A 19,537-nucleotide genomic window follows, 5' to 3' on the forward strand; every position below is an offset into this window, starting at 1 on the left:
CAGAGATATTTTCATAATTTTTACGGTGTAGAGTCGTTTTTGGAACGGATGCACGCATGGTTATTGTATGGGTATTGCGTATGCTTAACACGGTGCCTGACCCCTGACCACTCGAGCCAAGCTACCACTGTGTATGTCTGGAGAGACCCCGTTACCACCACTCTTTCCGGTGTGGGAGTGGAGTATTTCCAACATAATTGGTGTTCAGCGGCGGGATCGAGCTGTGCCTACGCATACTCGACAATAACTGTGGGTAGTCCATAGGCCTACACCTGGAGTTTTCTCAAAGCGGCCTTCCTAATTGTGAGTTTTTGTTTTTTCCAAATTTACTCTGGTGGTGGGAGGAGGTATTATATAAGGTACCCCCCTGCATTGCTTCTGTAAAAACCTGTCTTCTGACCTGAGTGGGCAAAATGGAATTTGTCTTAGAAGACCTGTGGCTCAACTCAGGGAGTTTTGTCAGCGGGAGGGGGTGTACTGTCCCCCAGGAGCAAAGAAGGGTGCACTCCAAACCAGCTTAAGGGCTTGGGGGGAAGCACGACGAGAAAGCAAGGCTGAGCAGGAAGACAGGGATGGAGAGCCTGACAGTGAGGGAGCTGGTCTGTACCAACCTGAGGTGGGGAACCTAGTAGCGGGGCCCAGAACCATTTCCAGGAAGGGCAGCACTGTCTCTAGCGGTGGCTTATCTGAAGTGGAGTTAACAGACCGGAGGGAGAAAAGACAGCTCACATGGGACTTAGCAAGGCTGGAGAAGGAGAAGGAGGAACAGAGGATGGCTCATGAGCTAAGGCTGAAAGAGATAGATCTTCAGATCCTAAGAGTCGGGGCACACACTGTTCCTAGTGGTGGCAGCAAAGACCAAGAAAGAGAGTTCACCAGGGAACCCAAACCCTACCTGCCAAAGGACATAGTAGCTAGCTATGGAGTGGGCGACGATATTGCCAAGTGGTTAGCGGCCTATGAGGTCTCGTTAAGGGCCCATGGGGTTCCAGAGAAGTACTGGGGAGGGGGATTGTACAAGTACATGCCTCCAGCTGGTAGGGATGCATTATTGGCCCTCGAGGAGGATGAGCAGACCCACTACCCCACCATGAAGCTGGCGCTCATAAGAAAGTTTGGACTAACACCCGAAAAGTACAGACAGAAGTTCAGGGGTAGTCACAAACTGGGCACACAGAATTGGGTGGACTTCCTGGACTATGCAAAGAAGGCACTAGAGGGTTGGATTCAGGGCAGTGAAGTGAGGAACTACGAGGGGTTGTTTGATCTAGTACTGAAGGAACACCTGCTCGAGAAATGTTTCCCTGAACTGCGTCAACACCTGGTGGATAGCAAGCTGACCAGTCCCCGGAAGCTTGCTGAGGAGGCGGACATTTGGGCTAGTACCCGGGTGTCCACAAGGGGGACTGGAGGGGATACTCAAAAGGCCGGACAGGGCGCCCCCCAGAAGAAAGAGGGAGGGGAAAAGAAAAAGGAGTTCTCCAAAGGCCCCCAAAATAATTTCCAAGGAAAGGGAACAGGATTCACCCCTAGGGCTAACCCACCCAGAAACCCTAATCCTGGCCAGAGTCAGCAGCCAAGGGTTGTCCATTGCTACGAGTGCGGTGGCGTTGGACACTACAAAGGAGATCCGAAGTGCCTGAAACGACCACCCCCTCCCATTGGAGGAAAGACCCCCGGAGTAGCTAGTGCAGTGCTCGGGGAGGAGATGCCCTTAACTAAGGGAAGGGAGTGGGCGGGTGTCACTTTAGTGTCCCTGGGAGAACGGGAGATGGTTCCTAAGATCCAGGTGCCCGCAAATACCGTAAAGTATGGGCAGTGGGTCACCATCAACGGCCAAAGAGGGGAGGCTCTGAGAGACACAGGAGCCAGTATGACTATGGTACGTAGTCAACTGGTGTCTCCAGAGCAGGTAATTCCCGATGTACTCCACCCAGCCGCGATGGCTGACGGCAGAACAGGCCACTATCCAGTGGCCGAGGTTCCCTTTGAATGGGGGGGGGGGTTGCAGGTTCACTTCGAGTTGCCGTAAGCCCTGCCGTGCCAGTCGATTGTCTACTGGGGAATGACATGGAGCACAATGCTTGGAAGGAGGTGGAATACCGGACTCATACTGAGATGCTGGGTACACCTGACTGGGCCTGTGTGAGCACAGGCTCCGCGACTACCCGGAGAGGGAGTTCGTTTCGGCTGGAGCCTGGAACAAAGGCCCAGCCAGCTGCCAGTCAAGGGAAGAACCGAGGACAGGAGGAGCCTGCCTCGGCGTCCACACCCCGTAGGACGGATAGGCCACCGGAGGTGGTGGACCAGGAGTCTGCGGTGGGGGACGTTACCAAACTGGAGGACCTACCCATCCCGGCCGAGTGGCACGTGGAGGGAGGCCCGTCCAGGGAGGAATTCTGCCAGGGCCAGAGGGAGTGCCCTACCCTTGAGGGGCTAAGGCGTCAGGCCCAAGCCCAGGCAGCAGGGAACGTTGAAGGGAACTACAGTGTTTACTGGGAGGATGGCCTCCTCTACAGTGAACCCAAGGCACCCCTACACGGATCGTCACGAGCCTTGGTAGTCCCTCAACGTTATCGAGCCTTCCTTCTGGAGTTGGCTCACGAGATCCCATTGGCAGGACACCTGGGGCAAGACAAGACCTTCGCCTGTCTTGTCCCGCACTTTTATTGGCCTCAAATGAAAGTGTCGTCCGATACCTACTGCCGGACATGTGTGTCTTGCCAAGCCAGTGGGAAAACAGGGGTGAAGCTGAAAGCTCCCCTGGAACCACTTCCTGTCGTTAGCACCCCCTTTGAAAGGGTGGGCATCGACATTGTGGGTCCGTTAGATCCGCCAACGTCAGCTGGTCACAGGTTTATCCTGGTTCTGGTGGATCATGCCACACGGTACCCAGAGGCAATACCTCTGAGGACCATAACAGCACCTGTTGTGGCTAGGGCCCTGATGGGAATCTTTACCCGAGTGGGTTTTCCCAAGGAAGTTGTGTCCGACAGGGGGACCAACTTCATGTCAGCGTACATGCGGGCGATGTGGAAGGAGTGTGGAGTGACCTACCGGTTCACAACTCCTTACCACCCCCAGACCAATGGTCTGGTGGAGAGGTTTAACAAAACCTTGAAAGGCATGATCAGAAGTCTGCCTGAAAGCCTGCGGAGGAAATGGGACGTCCTCCTACCCTGTCTACTCTTTTCTTACAGGGAAGTGCCACAGAAGGGAGTGGGCTTCAGCCCCTTCGAGCTTCTGTATGGGCACCCTGTACGTGGACCTCTCAACCTGGTGAGAGACGGATGGGAAAGAACTCCCAGAAAGCTTCCCCAGGACGTGGTGAGCTACATGCTGGCCTTCCGGAGCCAAATGGCTAAGTTGTGGAAGCAAGCTTCTGACAACTTGGAAGCCAGCCAAGCAGTGATGAAGGCGTGGTATGACCACAATGCTCACCCGGTGGAGTTGGAGCCTGGCCAGAAGGTGTGGGTGATCGAACCAGGAGAGCTTAGCGCCCTCCAGGATCGCTGGTCAGGACCCTTTGAGGTGTTGGAGAAGAAGGGTAAGGCTACCTACTTGGTGGACCTGAAGACCCCTCGTCAGCCCCTACGGGTGCTGCACGCCAACCGCCTCAAACCCCACCACGAGAGGCCCGAAGTCGTCTTGATGATGGTGACTGACGGCGCAGAGGACGCGGAAAGCGAGCCTCTCCCAGATTTGTTTGCGTCTCAAGAGAAGGATGGGTCGGTGGAGGGAGTGATTCTCTCCCCATCTCTAACTCCTGAACAGCAGGAGGACTGCCGCCAGGTCCTGGGGCATTACTCTTCGTTGTTCTCCCTTGTCCCGGGTAGGACTCACCTGTGCGTCCATGACGTGGACACAGGAGACAGCCCACCTGTGAAGTCCAAGATCTACCGGATGTCAGACAAGGTGAAGGCCAGCATTCACAGTGAAGTCACTAAGATGCTGGAGCTAGGAGTGATCGAACCTTCTAGCAGCCCCTGGTCCAGTCCGGTGGTACTAGTACCAAAAGCTGCACCACCGGGTGCCCAACCGGAACTGAGGTTCTGTGTGGACTACCGGGGACTGAATTCAGTGACAAAAACTGATGCTCATCCGATCCCTAGGGCGGATGAATTGATTGACCGGCTGGGAGCTGCCCAATATCTAAGTACCTTCGACCTTACTTCTGGGTACTGGCAGATCTCTTTGACTGATGGAGCAAGGGAAAGGTCAGCCTTCTCCACGCCCAATGGCCACTACCAGTTCTGTGTGATGCCCTTTGGGCTCAAGAACGCACCTGCCACGTTTCAGCGCCTGGTAAACCAGATCCTCACCGGAATGGAGAGTTTCTCTGCTGCTTATCTGGATGACATAGCCGTCTTCAGTAACAGCTGGGAGGATCACTTGCGTCACCTGCAAGCTGTTCTCCAGGCCCTGAGACAAGCTGGATTGACGATCAAGGCCAGCAAGTGCCAGATCGGGCAGGGGTCGGTAATGTACCTTGGACACTTGGTGGGTAGGGGAGCGGTGCAACCCCTCCAGGAAAAGATCGAGGCCATCATGGCCTGGGAACCCCCCAAGACACAGACTGAGGTCCGAGCTTTTCTGGGCCTCACGGGATATTACCGCCGCTTCGTGAAGGGGTACGGTACCATTGTAGCCCCCCTCACGGAGCTCACGTCCAAGAAACAACCTCGACGGGTAGTCTGGACGCAGGCTTGTCAGCAGGCCTTTGTGAGATTGAAGAAAGCCATGTGCGAGGCCCCGGTCTTAAGGGCCCCAGACTTTTCCAAGGAGTTCATTGTCCAGACGGATGCATCAGAACATGGCATTGGGGCAGTGTTATCGCAACTCAATGAAGAGGGTCTGGATCAACCCGTGGTCTTCCTATCCCGGAGACTACTCCCCAGGGAACAGAAGTGGAGTGCAATAGAGCGTGAAGCCTTTGCAGTGGTATGGGCTCTGAAGAAGTTGCGGCCATACCTGTTTGGCTCGCACTTCCTGGTTCAGACCGACCACAGACCCCTTCGTTGGCTGATGCAGATGAAGGGGGAGAATCCCAAGTTGTTGAGGTGGTCTATTTCCCTACAGGGAATGGACTTTCAGGTGGAACATCGGCCTGAGTGGACCACGCCAATGCAGACGGTCTCTCAAGGTATTTCCGCCTTAGTGATGAGAACTCCCAAGGGGTTGGGTAGCTCTCCCCACTTTCAGCTGGGGGGGACGCGTGTTAGACCTGTCAGCCCTTTGGGTGGTCCCTCTTCATCATCATTATTTATTTTGTCCCACTTTTGCCTCAAGCCCTGTTAGTATTTTTCCTTTTTGGGAACCACCAGACTTTTTAGTATTGATGCAGATTCAGGGAGCCATTTTATCTACCCCTGGAACTTCTGTCTGAGGGCCTGGAGCACAAAATGGTGGCCACCTGTGACATCATCAGAACCCACTGGAACCTACTAGAACCTTCTGCAACATTCTGGAGCCCTGTGACAGTTGGAGGCGGTTTAGAATGTTGGGAAGCTAAGACCGAGAGTTGGCAGTTGGAGCTGGCAGTTGGCACCTGACTGGTGAAGAGAGAGCAGCAGAAACCTGAAGGAGGAAGGAGTGAGGCAGCAGGGGTGGAAACTTGTGCCTGGAGTGGGGTCCATAAACCCACCCTTGATACTAGTCCCTACTGACTGAGCCCAGCCTGGAGCCCTGTGTGGGAAGAAGCAAGAAAAACCATCTTAAGGACCTGGACAGCAGGAACAGGCCTTAGAAGCAAAGAACAGCAAAGTCCTGACCTGATTATTGGTTTTCCTGGAGTCTGACGTCGAGAAGCCTAGAGACCCGGAGCCCGAGGTGGAGAAGCGGCGCTGACTGGAAAAGCAGACGTCGTACCCGGAGCCGCCAGAGGTCGAGAGGGCGCCGACGGAGGTCGTAGAGAGTACCAGAGGTCGAGGAGGAAGACACCTGAGGTCGAGTGAGCGGCGTCGACGGGGGAGTGAAGTCCGCCCTCCGGAGTCGCCGGAGACCGAGGTGAAGTGTGCCGGAGGTCGGGAGTGGAGATCGCACTCCGGAGTCGCCGGAACTTGAGGAGAGGAGCACCGGAGGTCGGGAGTGGAGGTCGCACTCCGGAGTCGCCGGAACCTGAGGAGAGGAGCACCGGAGGTCGGGAGTGGGGATCGCACTCCAGAGCCGCCGGAAGACGACATCGAGCCAAGGCCGGCCGACGTCATCGAACCTGAGATCGCCATCGGACCGGAGCCGCCCGAAGTCGACATCGAGCCAAGACTGCCCGACGTCATCGAATCGGAGGCCGAGGCCGCCGACATCGAACCGGAGCCGCCTACCGGCGTCGTCAAGAACTGACATTGCGCCGAGGCCGCCGACATCGAACCGGAACCGCCTCACGGCGTCGACACGACTCCAGCGGCGTCGGAGCTTCAGAAAAAGGGCAGTAAGTGGAATAGAGGGCGCCTAAGGCCCTGTGGAATCCTGAGAGACTACCCTAGGGGCTAGAGAGGTGCTGGAACCAGCTTGATTGTGCCAGGGGTGAGCTGAGACTAATTCAGAGGGGTTGTGTAGAGTGAGAGAGCCAGGTCACTAGAATTCCCCCCTTGATCTACCTCAGTTTAGGCCTCAGCCTTGTCCAAGCCAGGGAGTAGACACCCTCAAGCCATCCATCTAACCACAAGCTGTGACTGGGCCAAATCAGCCCATAGAAATCTAAATGTGATCTGATTCTATAAGTGTCACTGTCAGCTTTTAATTATTTATTGAGAGCACTGTATTTATTGTATTTAACCTATTTATTGCTTCACTGTATTTATTGTTCCACAGTATTTATTGTCGCACAATATTTATTGGTTTGCAGTATTTATTGCCTCAGAATATTTAATTGCCTGTATGTAATGCACTTATATTTATGCCTTAATTATTTATGATCACCCCTATTTATTGAATCCTTAAGACAGTATTTATTTGACCTGCACTATTTTAAAAGCCTTGTATATTGTGATTGTGTTATTATTTATTTAATCAGCAACTAAGAGAAAAAGAAGATAAACAGAGATACTTTCATAATTTTTACGGTGTAGTCGTTTTTGGAACAGATGCACGCATGGTTATTGTATGGGTATTGCGTATGCTTAACACGGTGCCTGACCCCTGGCCACTCGAGCCAAGCTACCACTGTGTATGTCTGGAGAGACCCCGTTACCACCACCCTTTCCGGTGTGGGAGTGGAGTATTTCCAACAAGGTCTCTGCTACTGAATTTGGAAAATCACTTAAGCAGTGAATTCATAAATGGAGATAAAGGGCCCGATTTAGATCTCAGCGGAAGGGTTACTCTGTCTCAACAGTGACGAATATCCTGTCCGATGAAATATAAATTCTATAGGAGATAATGGGATTTATATTTCCCCAGACGGGATATTTATCCTCGTTGTAGTAACCCATCCGCCGTGATCTAAATCAGTCCCAGAATTCCTCATCTTGATTATGTCTTCTAGGGGTCTTGGTGCGACCAACTCTCCGCTGCACATTGTCAATGGCCTGCGCAGTGGGGAAATTAGCTGAACATGAATAAAACAAAAACACGGAAATTCACATACAAAATTAAACTTTGAAGTGATGTTATAGTAAGGCATAATAATAAGATCTTGCATTGAAACAAAAAAAAACAACAAAAAAAATCATTGAAAAAACAAAGGTTAAATCATGTTCTAATTAGATGCTCAAATAAGATAAAAACGACCGCTTAATAACAAAAAAAGTCAATGAAATTCCATAGTTATAGTTTACTGAGCTAACTATAACTTGCGCCATGCACTGCTTATGACTTCACATATTATCATACTCATGACATGTTAAATGAAATCATTGATGACATCTCCACTCTCTTGTTGAAACCACAAAAATTCAGAAGAAGAGAGCCTATAACGACGCCTTCTCCGGCCTTGCCTGAGAATATTGAATGCTCTCCCTCCTGAAACCACATCCGACCCTTCAACCTACTCATTCCAAAAGGAAGTCAAATGGCTGTTCCTGAACAATCACCTGTGTTAGAGTCGGGGATCTCTGGTTGGCGCAAGGTTGCCCTTGAGTCAAGCAGGAACCCTCTCCTCCACGTCAGGGCGCAGGATAACCCCTCGCGAATGACCCTTGCTCACCCTCTAGGTGCGTGGCGTGAGCAGCCAAGGCGATTCCTCAGGCGTTGTTGGTTAAGCACTTACAATCGTACACACAGTAAATACATCAATCCCCCCAGAAACGGACACCAGACTTGGATATATATAAAAATACGATTCTTTATGTAAAAATAAGGTATATATATCTCAGCAGACTTATCACAAGACCAATAACGTTTTCGCTATGCCACCAGGTTGTACAGCGGGCAAAAGTTCGTTGTTCGTAGCTTCAAATGGATACCTTGTAGTTCTCTTGCAAATGTTACTTGTGGTTCCAGTACTCACAGAGATCGACTCCTGCGAACGGGGAAATAAGGCGTTGCGGGCCCCGAGCCCGATAATGGAACTTCTTTCGTGATGTGGAGAGTCGGCACAAGTCGGTGCGACTCTCGGCTTAAGAAGTGTTCTTGGGTCCTCAATCAGCAGGTGTGGGCACGTAGGCAGGCGCGGCCAGCGACCCTTTAGCACGGCGGTGCAGGAGGGTCTCCACAGCGGGGGCAGCGCGGCCAGAGATGTCCGGGGATAGCGAAGCGGGATCGCAGGGCACGGTTAGTGCAGCTGGATGACCCGGCGTAGATCACAGTCGTCGGCCGGCTTCCGGCGGGAGGGGTGATAGCGCGGTCAGCGCACTCCAGTAGCAGGCGGTGACAGGGATGCAGGCGGCCTGGCCCGGGAACAGAGAGCGGCTCGGGACGGAGCGGGGCTCTCACGGGTTTGAGGCAGGCGAGCTTCTGAGTGTCACGGCCCTAGGAGGGGCGATGAGGGGCGCAGTCTCTTTTCCAGCGGGATGCCCACACGGCTCGAATTGGAGGAGGAGCAAGAAGCACCGAGAACCCACTGTTCCTGGGGTTCAGTTCAGGGGGCAAGCTCAGATCAAGCCCTTGGAGAATGTTCAAGCACAAAGTAGCAAAGTCTTTTCAGTAAGTCTCTTCCTCTCCTTTCTCAGCAAGGCAAGCAGCAGGCCAGCTCCTCCAGCGTCTTCTTCTCCTTCTAGTCGGGCAGAGGTTCTTTGTGGTAAACAGGATTCTGATTTCTTAGGAGCCAGGCTCCTACTTTTATACCTTGATTCTTTTGTTCTTTAGCGCCAGGGGGCCTAGGCCTGGCTCAGTCCAGTTCTGGAGCACTGTGTTATGGTGACTCTGCTCTTTCCTTTCAGCAGCAGGGCAGAGACATCAGCCGCCCCACAGGGGGCGGCGCCGGCTTTGTGGTGGCAGAGCACAGGTCTATTCAAGAGTCAAGGTGTACTCCTCCCACCCATCCTGGTGTAATCTCTCTACCCACCACCTGGCAGCCAACCTGTCTCTGGGGATCCCCCCACCCTGCTCCTTACTGTTGCTAGGCAGAACACACACACACACAGCAGAGGCGGACTGAGATGGTCAGGTCAGTAAATACTAACTTTCTAAAAGTAGTATTTACAAACCCAGGATATTAAAATAAACTTGACTACAAGAAGTATTTTATTATTCTGAGTTCAGGCATACTAAACTTGACACTCTACCATGCTCTCTGAGTCCACTGGGGTCACAGCGTTGGCGTGATCCCAGCAGCCCATTCTGGCCTATGGAGAGCAGGTAGCCTTCAATAGTGAAGAACGAAAATGGCTGTAATTCACTACTAAGACATGCCACACACATCAGGGCAGGTCCTACCTTATGCCTACAATGCACCCTGCCCGTGGGCCTACCATAGGGGTGACTAACATGAGGCAAAGGGAAGGTTTGGAGGCTGGCAAGTGTGTGCACTTGCCCAGCCAGCATGACAGTACCAGACTGCACGCAGGTTCTGCAGTGGCAGACCCTAGACACATTTTACAAGGCCGCTTCCGTGGGTGGCACAACCAGTGCTGCAAGCCCACCAGCAGCATTCGTATTTACAAGCCCTGGCACTCCTGGTGCACTTTACTAGGGGCTGATAGTAAACCGAATAAGCCAAACATGGACACCAATCAATGTATACATTTTACCATAGGGAGAGCATATGCACCTTAGCACTGGTCAGCAGTGGTAAGGTGCCCAGAGTCATAAAACAGCCAACAACAGGTCAGAAAAAATACAGGAGGAAGGCAAAAAGTTTAGGGATGACCCTGCAAAAAGGGCCAAGTCCAACACAACCCCCTTCCAGCCAAAACGCAGGGTAGACCAATCACCACCGTGATGGTCTTCCCTGCTTGGGGCGATAGAACAAGGACCTGGCCCGCAACTGCAGGGGCAGACTCCATTTCTACGCCAATCTGAACCTATCGGACTACCTCTGTCCATACTCTCAGGGCCCACCAAGCCAATCCATGGGGAACCCTTCTCCTCACCTGTGGACACCACCTGTGCAGTACCTAACCTTAACTGGCCCACAGGTGTGTCCCAACAGACAGACAGCAAAATGCTACAGTGGCCACTGACAGTAGTCAGGGATGAGACCCAGGCCGTATGCTTCTCAGGGCTCTCAATCCTCTGTGGCGCCAGGGAGCGGGGGGCAGTAGCCCCAGGTGCTTGGCACCCTTTGTCCATTCTCCCCCTTGTCAGGCCTGGTATGACATCCTGGCACTGACCCACCAGCCCCAGGACTGTACCCGGCGGCTAGACCCAAGACTGTGGTGGCCTCTCCCACACCCAGTCCTTCTCCTTGGGGCTCTGTACCCTCCCACCTGGAGTGGTACCCCCTTCCAGAATTGCCAGGGCACCTGGGGCAGGTGTCCTGCACAATTCGCCCACCAGTTCAGGGGTTCTATCCGGCAACTGGGCGTCCAGGTCAGGGGGGACACCCTGAACCTGGCCCTCCAACCTGGGGTCTAAACCCTTCAGTTGAGCCGGGGTCAGAGGTGAGGACTCCCTCCCTCTGCACCCCCTTCCAGAGTACTGCCCACCCCCAACTGGTGTGGTACCCCCAGAAGCAACATGGGTCAGAACACTGATTACAGTGGTCCCACCCTCCAGGTCAGACAACACCTGAACCTGGCTTCCCAACCCTGGGACCAACCCACGCGGTTGAACGCTCGCCTGGCGCACCAGGACTTCCCGGGGAGCACGCATGCCCCCCCTGAGGGTGACACATAACTCATGTGTCGTGTGACAGTCTGCCTGGCGCTGATCTCCCGACCCCTGTCCATCTGACAGTGCCTGAAGATCCCCCAGGACATAAGTGGTGTCACCATGGTCACTTACGGGGGACGCAGCCCTTCTGGCTGGCCCCTGACCCACTGGTTCTTCCACTGGGGACTCTTTCCCCCTCTCACCCCTCAATCTGGACCTCTGCACCCTCCCAACTTGAGCGGTACTGCCAGACACCAGAACTGAGGGAGGCCTGCTTACAGACGCTCCCAGCTCACCAGACACTAGGGGATCCCCCTCAACGGGCGGCCCATCAGGACAGCCTAGGCTCCTCGCCTGGTGTTCCCTTAAAGAACCATCCAGGCTCTGAGACTGGGTTTCGGGCACCTGGGGGCACGCAGCCCCACATTCACTCCTTCTCCACTGAGACAGGACGTGAGCCCCTACACCCCTCCCACTATCATGGGACCTAGCTGGGCTACTCTGCACCACTTCCACCACTATGGGTTGGAAGATACCTGAGCCACTCCCCACAGGGTCACTCCCCAATGCCTCTCCAGACCCTCTGGAATCCACCAAAAGGTCTGCCTCCAATGTGGGCTCTCTGCGGTCAGAGAACTCACCCTCACACAGGTGTTGGCATAGCTCTGGAAAACAGGGACTTACAATATGCTCTCCCACAATTGGATCACACAGCCCCCTAGCAGGGTTAACCAAACTATCCTTGACCTCACCATCCAGTGCCTCACACACGTACTCCACACCACTCTCCTGAGACTGGCAAGACAGTATCTGACTGTCTCTGTCCCACAACCCACACTCTTCTGGGCGGTCTTCACACTCACCCACCAGGACTTCAATTTTGGGGGAACCCCTCTCCCTGTACCTCTCAGCTAGAGTCAGTAGAGTGTCCCTCCCTCCACTAGGACTATGAACCCCTGCGCCAGTTACCCTATTCCCTTCAGGGATACTGCGCACTACTGGAGCTACCTCATGCCCTTGAACCTCCTGGTGTATGTTAACCCCCTCCTTCAAGTCAGGCGCCACATCTCTGGGTGTGCGTACTACTCTCTCAGCACTGTAAAACTCAATATTGCTGCCACCAGAGGGAGAGCGGTCTAAACTCTTGATCTTGCGATCCAACTCCCTCATTTTTAGATCATGATCCATTTGGCGTCGTTGTGCCTCCAAGGCCAACTTCTGCTTTTCCATTTCCATTTGTCCTGCCAACTTTGCCATCTCCATTGCATGCGCCCTGTCTGCTGCCCTGTCTGCCAACTCCTCTGGGGACAGGACTCTGCTGGGCTCCACGAGGTTGTCGGGTGGGACGATGTCCCCCGCATTCTGTGGATCTCTTGACTCCTTCCAGGCTCTCAACGCCTTGGTGTACTGGACCCTCCTCTTGAATCCAGCATGGGGAACTCTGAATTTTACACTGTAGCCTTTCAATTGCTCTATCGTGTAGCCTTCCAGTCCCTCCCAATCCACCTCATCCATTCCAGAAATCACAGAGTGTGCTCTTCCAGCAGAGAGTGAGCCAGGCATGGTTGCAATAATGGCAGATGTCTCAACAAAGTTCAGAAAATGAAAACCTGTGGCTGCGTTACTTGGTCTGCTCTCACTATCTGGTGATTAATAATTCACTGTATGCAAATTACAAGTGCAAATCCGAAATCCCAACCGCTGCCAACAATGTTAGAGTCGGGGATCTCTGGTTGGCGCAAGGTTGCCCTTGAGTCAAGCAGGAACCCTCTCCTCCACGTCAGGGCGCAGGATAACCCCTCGCGAATGACCCTTGCTCACCCTCTAGGTGCGTGGCGTGAGCAGCCAAGGCGATTCCTCAGGCGTTGTTGGTTAAGCACTTACAATCGTACACACAGTAAATACATCAATTCCCCCAGAAACGGACACCAGACTTGGATATATATAAAAATACGATTCTTTATGTAAAAATAAGGTATATATATCTCAGCAGACTTATCACAAGACCAATAACGTTTTCGCTATGCCACCAGGTTGTACAGCGGGCAAAAGTTCGTTGTTCGTAGCTTCAAATGGATACCTTGTAGTTCTCTTGCAAATGTTACTTGTGGTTCCAGTACTCACAGAGATCGACTCCTGCGAACGGGGAAATAAGGCGTTGCGGGCCCCGAGCCCGATACTGGAACTTCTTTCGTGATGTGGAGAGTCGGCACAAGTCGGTGCGACTCTCGGCTTAAGAAGTGTTCTTGGGTCCTCAATCAGCAGGTGTGGGCACGTAGGCAGGCGCGGCCAGCGACCCTTTAGCACGGCGGTGCAGGAGGGTCTCCACAGCGGGGGCAGCGCGGCCAGAGATGTCCGGGGATAGCGAAGCGGGATCGCAGGGCACGGTTAGTGCAGCTGGATGACCCGGCGTAGATCACAGTCGTCGGCCGGCTTCCGGCGGGAGGGGTGATAGCGCGGTCAGCGCACTCCAGTAGCAGGCGGTGACAGGGATGCAGGCGGCCTGGCCCGGGAACAGAGAGCGGCTCGGGACGGAGCGGGGCTCTCACGGGTTTGAGGCAGGCGAGCTTCTGAGTGTCACGGCCCTAGGAGGGGCGATGAGGGGCGCAGTCTCTTTTCCAGCGGGATGCCCACACGGCTCGAATTGGAGGAGGAGCAAGAAGCACCGAGAACCCACTGTTCCTGGGGTTCAGTTCAGGGGGCAAGCTCAGATCAAGCCCTTGGAGAATGTTCAAGCACAAAGTAGCAAAGTCTTTTCAGTAAGTCTCTTCCTCTCCTTTCTCAGCAAGGCAAGCAGCAGGCCAGCTCCTCCAGCGTCTTCTTCTCCTTCTAGTCGGGCAGAGGTTCTTTGTGGTAAACAGGATTCTGATTTCTTAGGAGCCAGGCTCCTACTTTTATACCTTGATTCTTTTGTTCTTTAGCGCCAGGGGGCCTAGGCCTGGCTCAGTCCAGTTCTGGAGCACTGTGTTATGGTGACTCTGCTCTTTCCTTTCAGCAGCAGGGCAGAGACATCAGCCGCCCCACAGGGGGCGGCGCCGGCTTTGTGGTGGCAGAGCACAGGTCTATTCAAGAGTCAAGGTGTACTCCTCCCACCCATCCTGGTGTAATCTCTCTACCCACCACCTGGCAGCCAACCTGTCTCTGGGGATCCCCCCACCCTGCTCCTTACTGTTGCTAGGCAGAACACACACACACACAGCAGAGGCGGACTGAGATGGTCAGGTCAGTAAATACTAACTTTCTAAAAGTAGTATTTACAAACCCAGGATATTAAAATAAACTTGACTACAAGAAGTATTTTATTATTCTGAGTTCAGGCATACTAAACTTGACACTCTACCATGCTCTCTGAGTCCACTGGGGTCACAGCGTTGGCGTGATCCCAGCAGCCCATTCTGGCCTATGGAGAGCAGGTAGCCTTCAATAGTGAAGAACGAAAATGGCTGTAATTCACTACTAAGACATGCCACACACATCAGGGCAGGTCCTACCTTATGCCTACAATGCACCCTGCCCGTGGGCCTACCATAGGGGTGACTAACATGAGGCAAAGGGAAGGTTTGGAGGCTGGCAAGTGTGTGCACTTGCCCAGCCAGCATGACAGTACCAGACTGCACGCAGGTTCTGCAGTGGCAGACCCTAGACACATTTTACAAGGCCGCTTCCGTGGGTGGCACAACCAGTGCTGCAAGCCCACCAGCAGCATTCGTATTTACAAGCCCTGGCACTCCTGGTGCACTTTACTAGGGGCTGATAGTAAACCGAATAAGCCAAACATGGACACCAATCAATGTATACATTTTACCATAGGGAGAGCATATGCACCTTAGCACTGTTCAGCAGTGGTAAGGTGCCCAGAGTCATAAAACAGCCAACAACAGGTCAGAAAAAATACAGGAGGAAGGCAAAAAGTTTAGGGATGACCCTGCAAAAAGGGCCAAGTCCAACAACCTGCAACAATAGACCTGTTGACATTCTAATTAACTATCATTTCTTGTTTTTCTACCCAGATCACCCATTCCAGTTTGCATTTTGGTAATTTTATACCACCATGCTTCCTGATGATTTTTTACACCTTTTTTTATGTTTATCCTCTTTTATGTACAACATTTCTTTGCTTCTCTGTATAATAATAATAATAATCCACATTTGTAAAGCGCGAACAATCACCCGTAAGGGTCTCTAGGCGCTGGGGGCCGTCGGGAAGATTAAGCAAGCTATTGCCCAGAGTCACATGGTGCTGGGCTAATCTGCCGCCGGCGCCAGGGATCGAACCGTGATCCCCAGATTCCGGAGTCAGTCACCCTGGCCGCGGCACCACACCTCTTCCCTTAAGTGCTCTGATACCCTGATGGGTCAAGTTCGCACCATATAAGACATCTCACACAAAAATATACTGATACTGGAAACCGTATTGATCAAGGGCACCACAGACAGATTAGTTTAGCTATAGACACACAGTGACAAAGACCAGGAAGTGATAATGCAACATCAGGGACAGGGAGGAACCCTCACACAGAAAAGATGAACTACAAATATAGGAACCCAAGGAAGCAAACACGAAGACTTTGACAATAAACATCCTGAAAGTCAACACAGGCTCGAACTGTTGTTAGGGTGCACCTACCCCAAAAGAGTCTAAGAATTTAATTTGTTCCTTTATGCACAGAACAAGGATGTGCATAATGAGTCCAAAGACAAGTGGTGAGCTACAGAGCAAACTAGACAAGCAACACAAAAGAGCAGTACTGACAAGGATCTCTGCAAAACAGCAAACATCACATAAACACTAGCCACCATATGTGATTAGCGTGAGCTGGAAGGGATGTGTGCCTTCAACCAAGACAACCATAATGCAAATTCGGACACCAAGGCAGGGGGACAGGAAGACCAATAACACTGGTAGATATTGCAACCCCAGTATCGCCCCCACCCCCACACTCTAACATTGCACCCCTGAAGCTTGAAACACCTCGCTCCTGTTGCCCTTATTAATCTGTCAAAGAGTCTGTTAGCCTACAGTGGCATCAATGAATGTACTGAATGTACATAAGCCCGCCACATCTCCCGCACCAAGACAACCTCCCGGGTGAGTTCGGAGCTATGCAAATACACATAACATTCTCTTTAACATGTTCAAGCGTTGCTTACTGTGAACCCAAGATATGGACAGATATGTACATACAGTTGCCAAAACTTCCTGACAATCAGAATTTACGAAATTGAACGAGTGTTCCTTCATGTTTTCTTCATGTTGACAGTAAAGTCGAGTTACAGGTGTTGCGCCTACTGGACAAAACATACTCATGCCGATTTTTCACAAAGTGGAAATCTGCATGAACACTTTATGTGGAAATGTGAATGTGCACATGTAACATTTGTTTTTGGTTTTCCACAATATTTTTCTTTGGATAAACTTTCTCTACCTTCCCTAAAGTATAACGTCCCTTTTCAACCACAGAATGCCATTTCCTATGGTGTCACGTGTGCCTTTACCAGGACTATTTTTTCTGAATAATCACAGTATAATGCATTAGTGGCTGTTCACTGCATTTTGTGTACCACTCCTTGTAAAGTCACTGTTCTTGACTCTTGCCCTAACTGTATGATATTGAAAAATGTGCCATAGTGGCAGCCATTTTGTCCCCTCAACCTATGACCATGTTGTCCCATCCCAGCACCTCCCACCTTTTCCCACTAGTACCATTAAAGGTAAGGCTTCCTTTTGTCTCCCCCACCATGTTTGTCTTTGTCAACTGACACACAATTTCTTCTTTCCAAAAGTAATGATCACAAGTGTTCCACAGACGGGTATTATGTGGCAGAGAAAAATCTCTTGTCAGCTCAGTTATCAACATACTGAGTTTTTACCGGCTGTCGGTTGACCAGCCTTTTTTGCTTCTAGAGCCTCAGTTCTAGATTGATCCATGTATGTCATGGTAAAAACCTGCAATCATGAGTTTTTGGTGCTCAAATGCAAGTACAATCAGCTATGCTCTCTCTGAAACGAAACAGAAAGTGGAGTTCTCTACATGAAATCAAAACACAGAAGGTCTCTCTTGGTAGGGAGACCAAGCACTGCCCATGAAAGTTGTTCTACAAAATCTTGGCCACCAGTGACAACTTAAGTAAAGTTTTGAAGACTGTACCCACTCCCGTGGAATCAAGGCCTCCAACTGTTGTTCTTCTTGTTAAAATACACTCTGAATACTGAGTTCTATAAAATGTTGTCTGTATAATCATTTACTGAGGTGCATGATCTGTCTATCAAGGGGAAGATGGCATTGCACAGGAAGACCCTGCTGTGGTAAAACCAGAGGAGGAGTCTACCCTACGCACACCTGGCACCGAGGTGCAGCCTGATAACCCGCATACACTTGGCACCGAGGAGCAGCCTGATAACCCACATACACCTGGCACTGGGGAGCAGATGGGCAACCCAATGGACGAGGACAAGCAGCCAGATGAACCCATGATGACAGGTACGTGAGTGTTCCTCAGTGTCTCGTTGTGCCTTCGACAGTCGAATGTCAATTCACCAGAATAACAGTGGTAGCAGCAGACACACTTTCTTTAACCCCTCTTGACAAAATAAGATTGACACACACACACACAAATACACACTTCACACTTCAACAGTTCGGCTATAGACACATGCAACGAGTACTGAGTCATATGGAAATCCAAGAACACAGAAGAACCTCCACCAGAAAATAAAGTACAAATCCAGGGAAGCTGAGGAAGGAGAATATGCACACATGACCACATAACAGCCTCAAAGTGAAAACATGCTAGAAATGCAGTAAGGACAAGAAAAATACACGAGCAGCACAAGAGATCAGCCCAAGCCTCAAACACAGACAGCACATGCAGTTAGCACCGGCTGAAAGGACACAGGCACCCATGACACTCTCGCATCCCTTTATCCACAGTGTTTCCCCTGTATGTAACTACCTTGCCTACTCCAAAATGTTGAGATGTTCCCTTCCCTTTCCCAACCTGGGAGGTTACTTTCTCCTTATTTTTGACAGAAGCAATTTTACATGCATTTCAATGTTGGAAAACAGCATGCAAAGGGTTTGTGAATAGTCGCAGACATTCGAGTTATGAGTATTCGCTACAGGTATTCACACCTATGATGCCACCTTTTCTGACCCCACCCGTGAGTTTAAAGCAGTGAACATTCGGTTACATTTCCATACTGTGTGGCGACCAAGGTTCTTTTCCTCCAATCTAGATGTGATCAGCCTGAATTACACCCCACCCCACCTTATACTTCTCACAGCCATTGGAGGGAAAGATGCCACCTTGTTTATCTTTAAAGCACCTCAACTTTCCATGCTGTATTGGGTTTACCCTACTACACAGAAGTGATGGAAGCCATTTGCACTGTTTGTCACATTTTTGGGACAGCTGATATTTAGTTTTTCCTGAAATACTTATTTTAGAAATGTTCTCACTCATTATTTGCTACACAATGTTTGTATCCAGTGCGGCAATGCATGTACCGTGTTTTTTTGGCTTCTTGTGTCTGTCTGGTTCTCTATCTTCAGTTCTAGAGTGTCCGTACATGTTCTAGTCAAAGCACGTTATCTTTGGGGAGCAGCTTCTGTAAAATCAGCTATGGCCTCTCGTTATGATCAAGCGGGAAGCAGAGTACATCCTGAATATCATATGTGGGTGGACACAATAGATCCTCTCCTGTGGCTTCTGTGGTAATTCATGGGCTGCTCCTTTGCTGCATCTGGGTGATCTACCATAGACCATCGAATTAGGTGTCTGTGTACATTCTTTCTTGGATGTTCCTCCTGTGCTTCTGGACCAACCCCATAGCCCCTCACTGAGATTTCTGATTGACAGTGCCTCAGTTGCTTGTATGTAGACCCTATAGATAGCTTACTGAGATGTCTGTGGGCTGCACCTTTACTGCTTCTGCATGGACCATCATGGACAATCTACTGAGTTGTCTGTATATCTCCCTGAGCTGTACCTTCCCTGCTGCTGGATGATACAACATGGAACATCTACTCAGATGTCTGTGTATCTCCCTGGGCTGCAACTTCACTGCTTCTGGATGGTACACCATGGACCATCCACTCAGATGTCTGTGTATCTCCCTGCGCAGCATCCTCCCTGCTTCTCAGATGTAAATCATAGACCATCTACTCTTGTACTGCATCTTGGGATGCAAGAGCCCATCCACAATGTAATTATAGTAAGCATACCCATCATTGATACCCACCATACTTAAGTGCAGCTACAAGTTCGCTGCAGAATGATTGGAGCGTAATCTCAAAACACACATCACTGAACATTATTCTCACAGTGACCACGAACAAAAAACACC

At 51.3% G+C, this 19,537-nt stretch overlaps 1 protein-coding gene across 1 annotated transcript in view; it reads left to right on the forward strand.

Moving 5' to 3' along the window:
- CFAP44 (cilia and flagella associated protein 44) overlaps positions 1-19,537 on the forward strand; it is a 557,576-nt gene that overhangs the window by 76,048 nt on the left and 461,991 nt on the right. Inside the window, exon 5 of the mRNA XM_085621005.1 lies at positions 17,463-17,672. Within this exon, the coding sequence (XP_085477131.1) occupies positions 17,463-17,672 (210 nt within the window). The remainder of the gene's footprint in view (positions 1-17,462; positions 17,673-19,537) is intronic.

The sequence above is a fragment of the Triturus cristatus genome, chromosome 8 (assembly GCF_964204655.1).
Source record: "Triturus cristatus chromosome 8, aTriCri1.1, whole genome shotgun sequence".
NCBI lineage: Eukaryota > Metazoa > Chordata > Amphibia > Caudata > Salamandridae > Triturus > Triturus cristatus.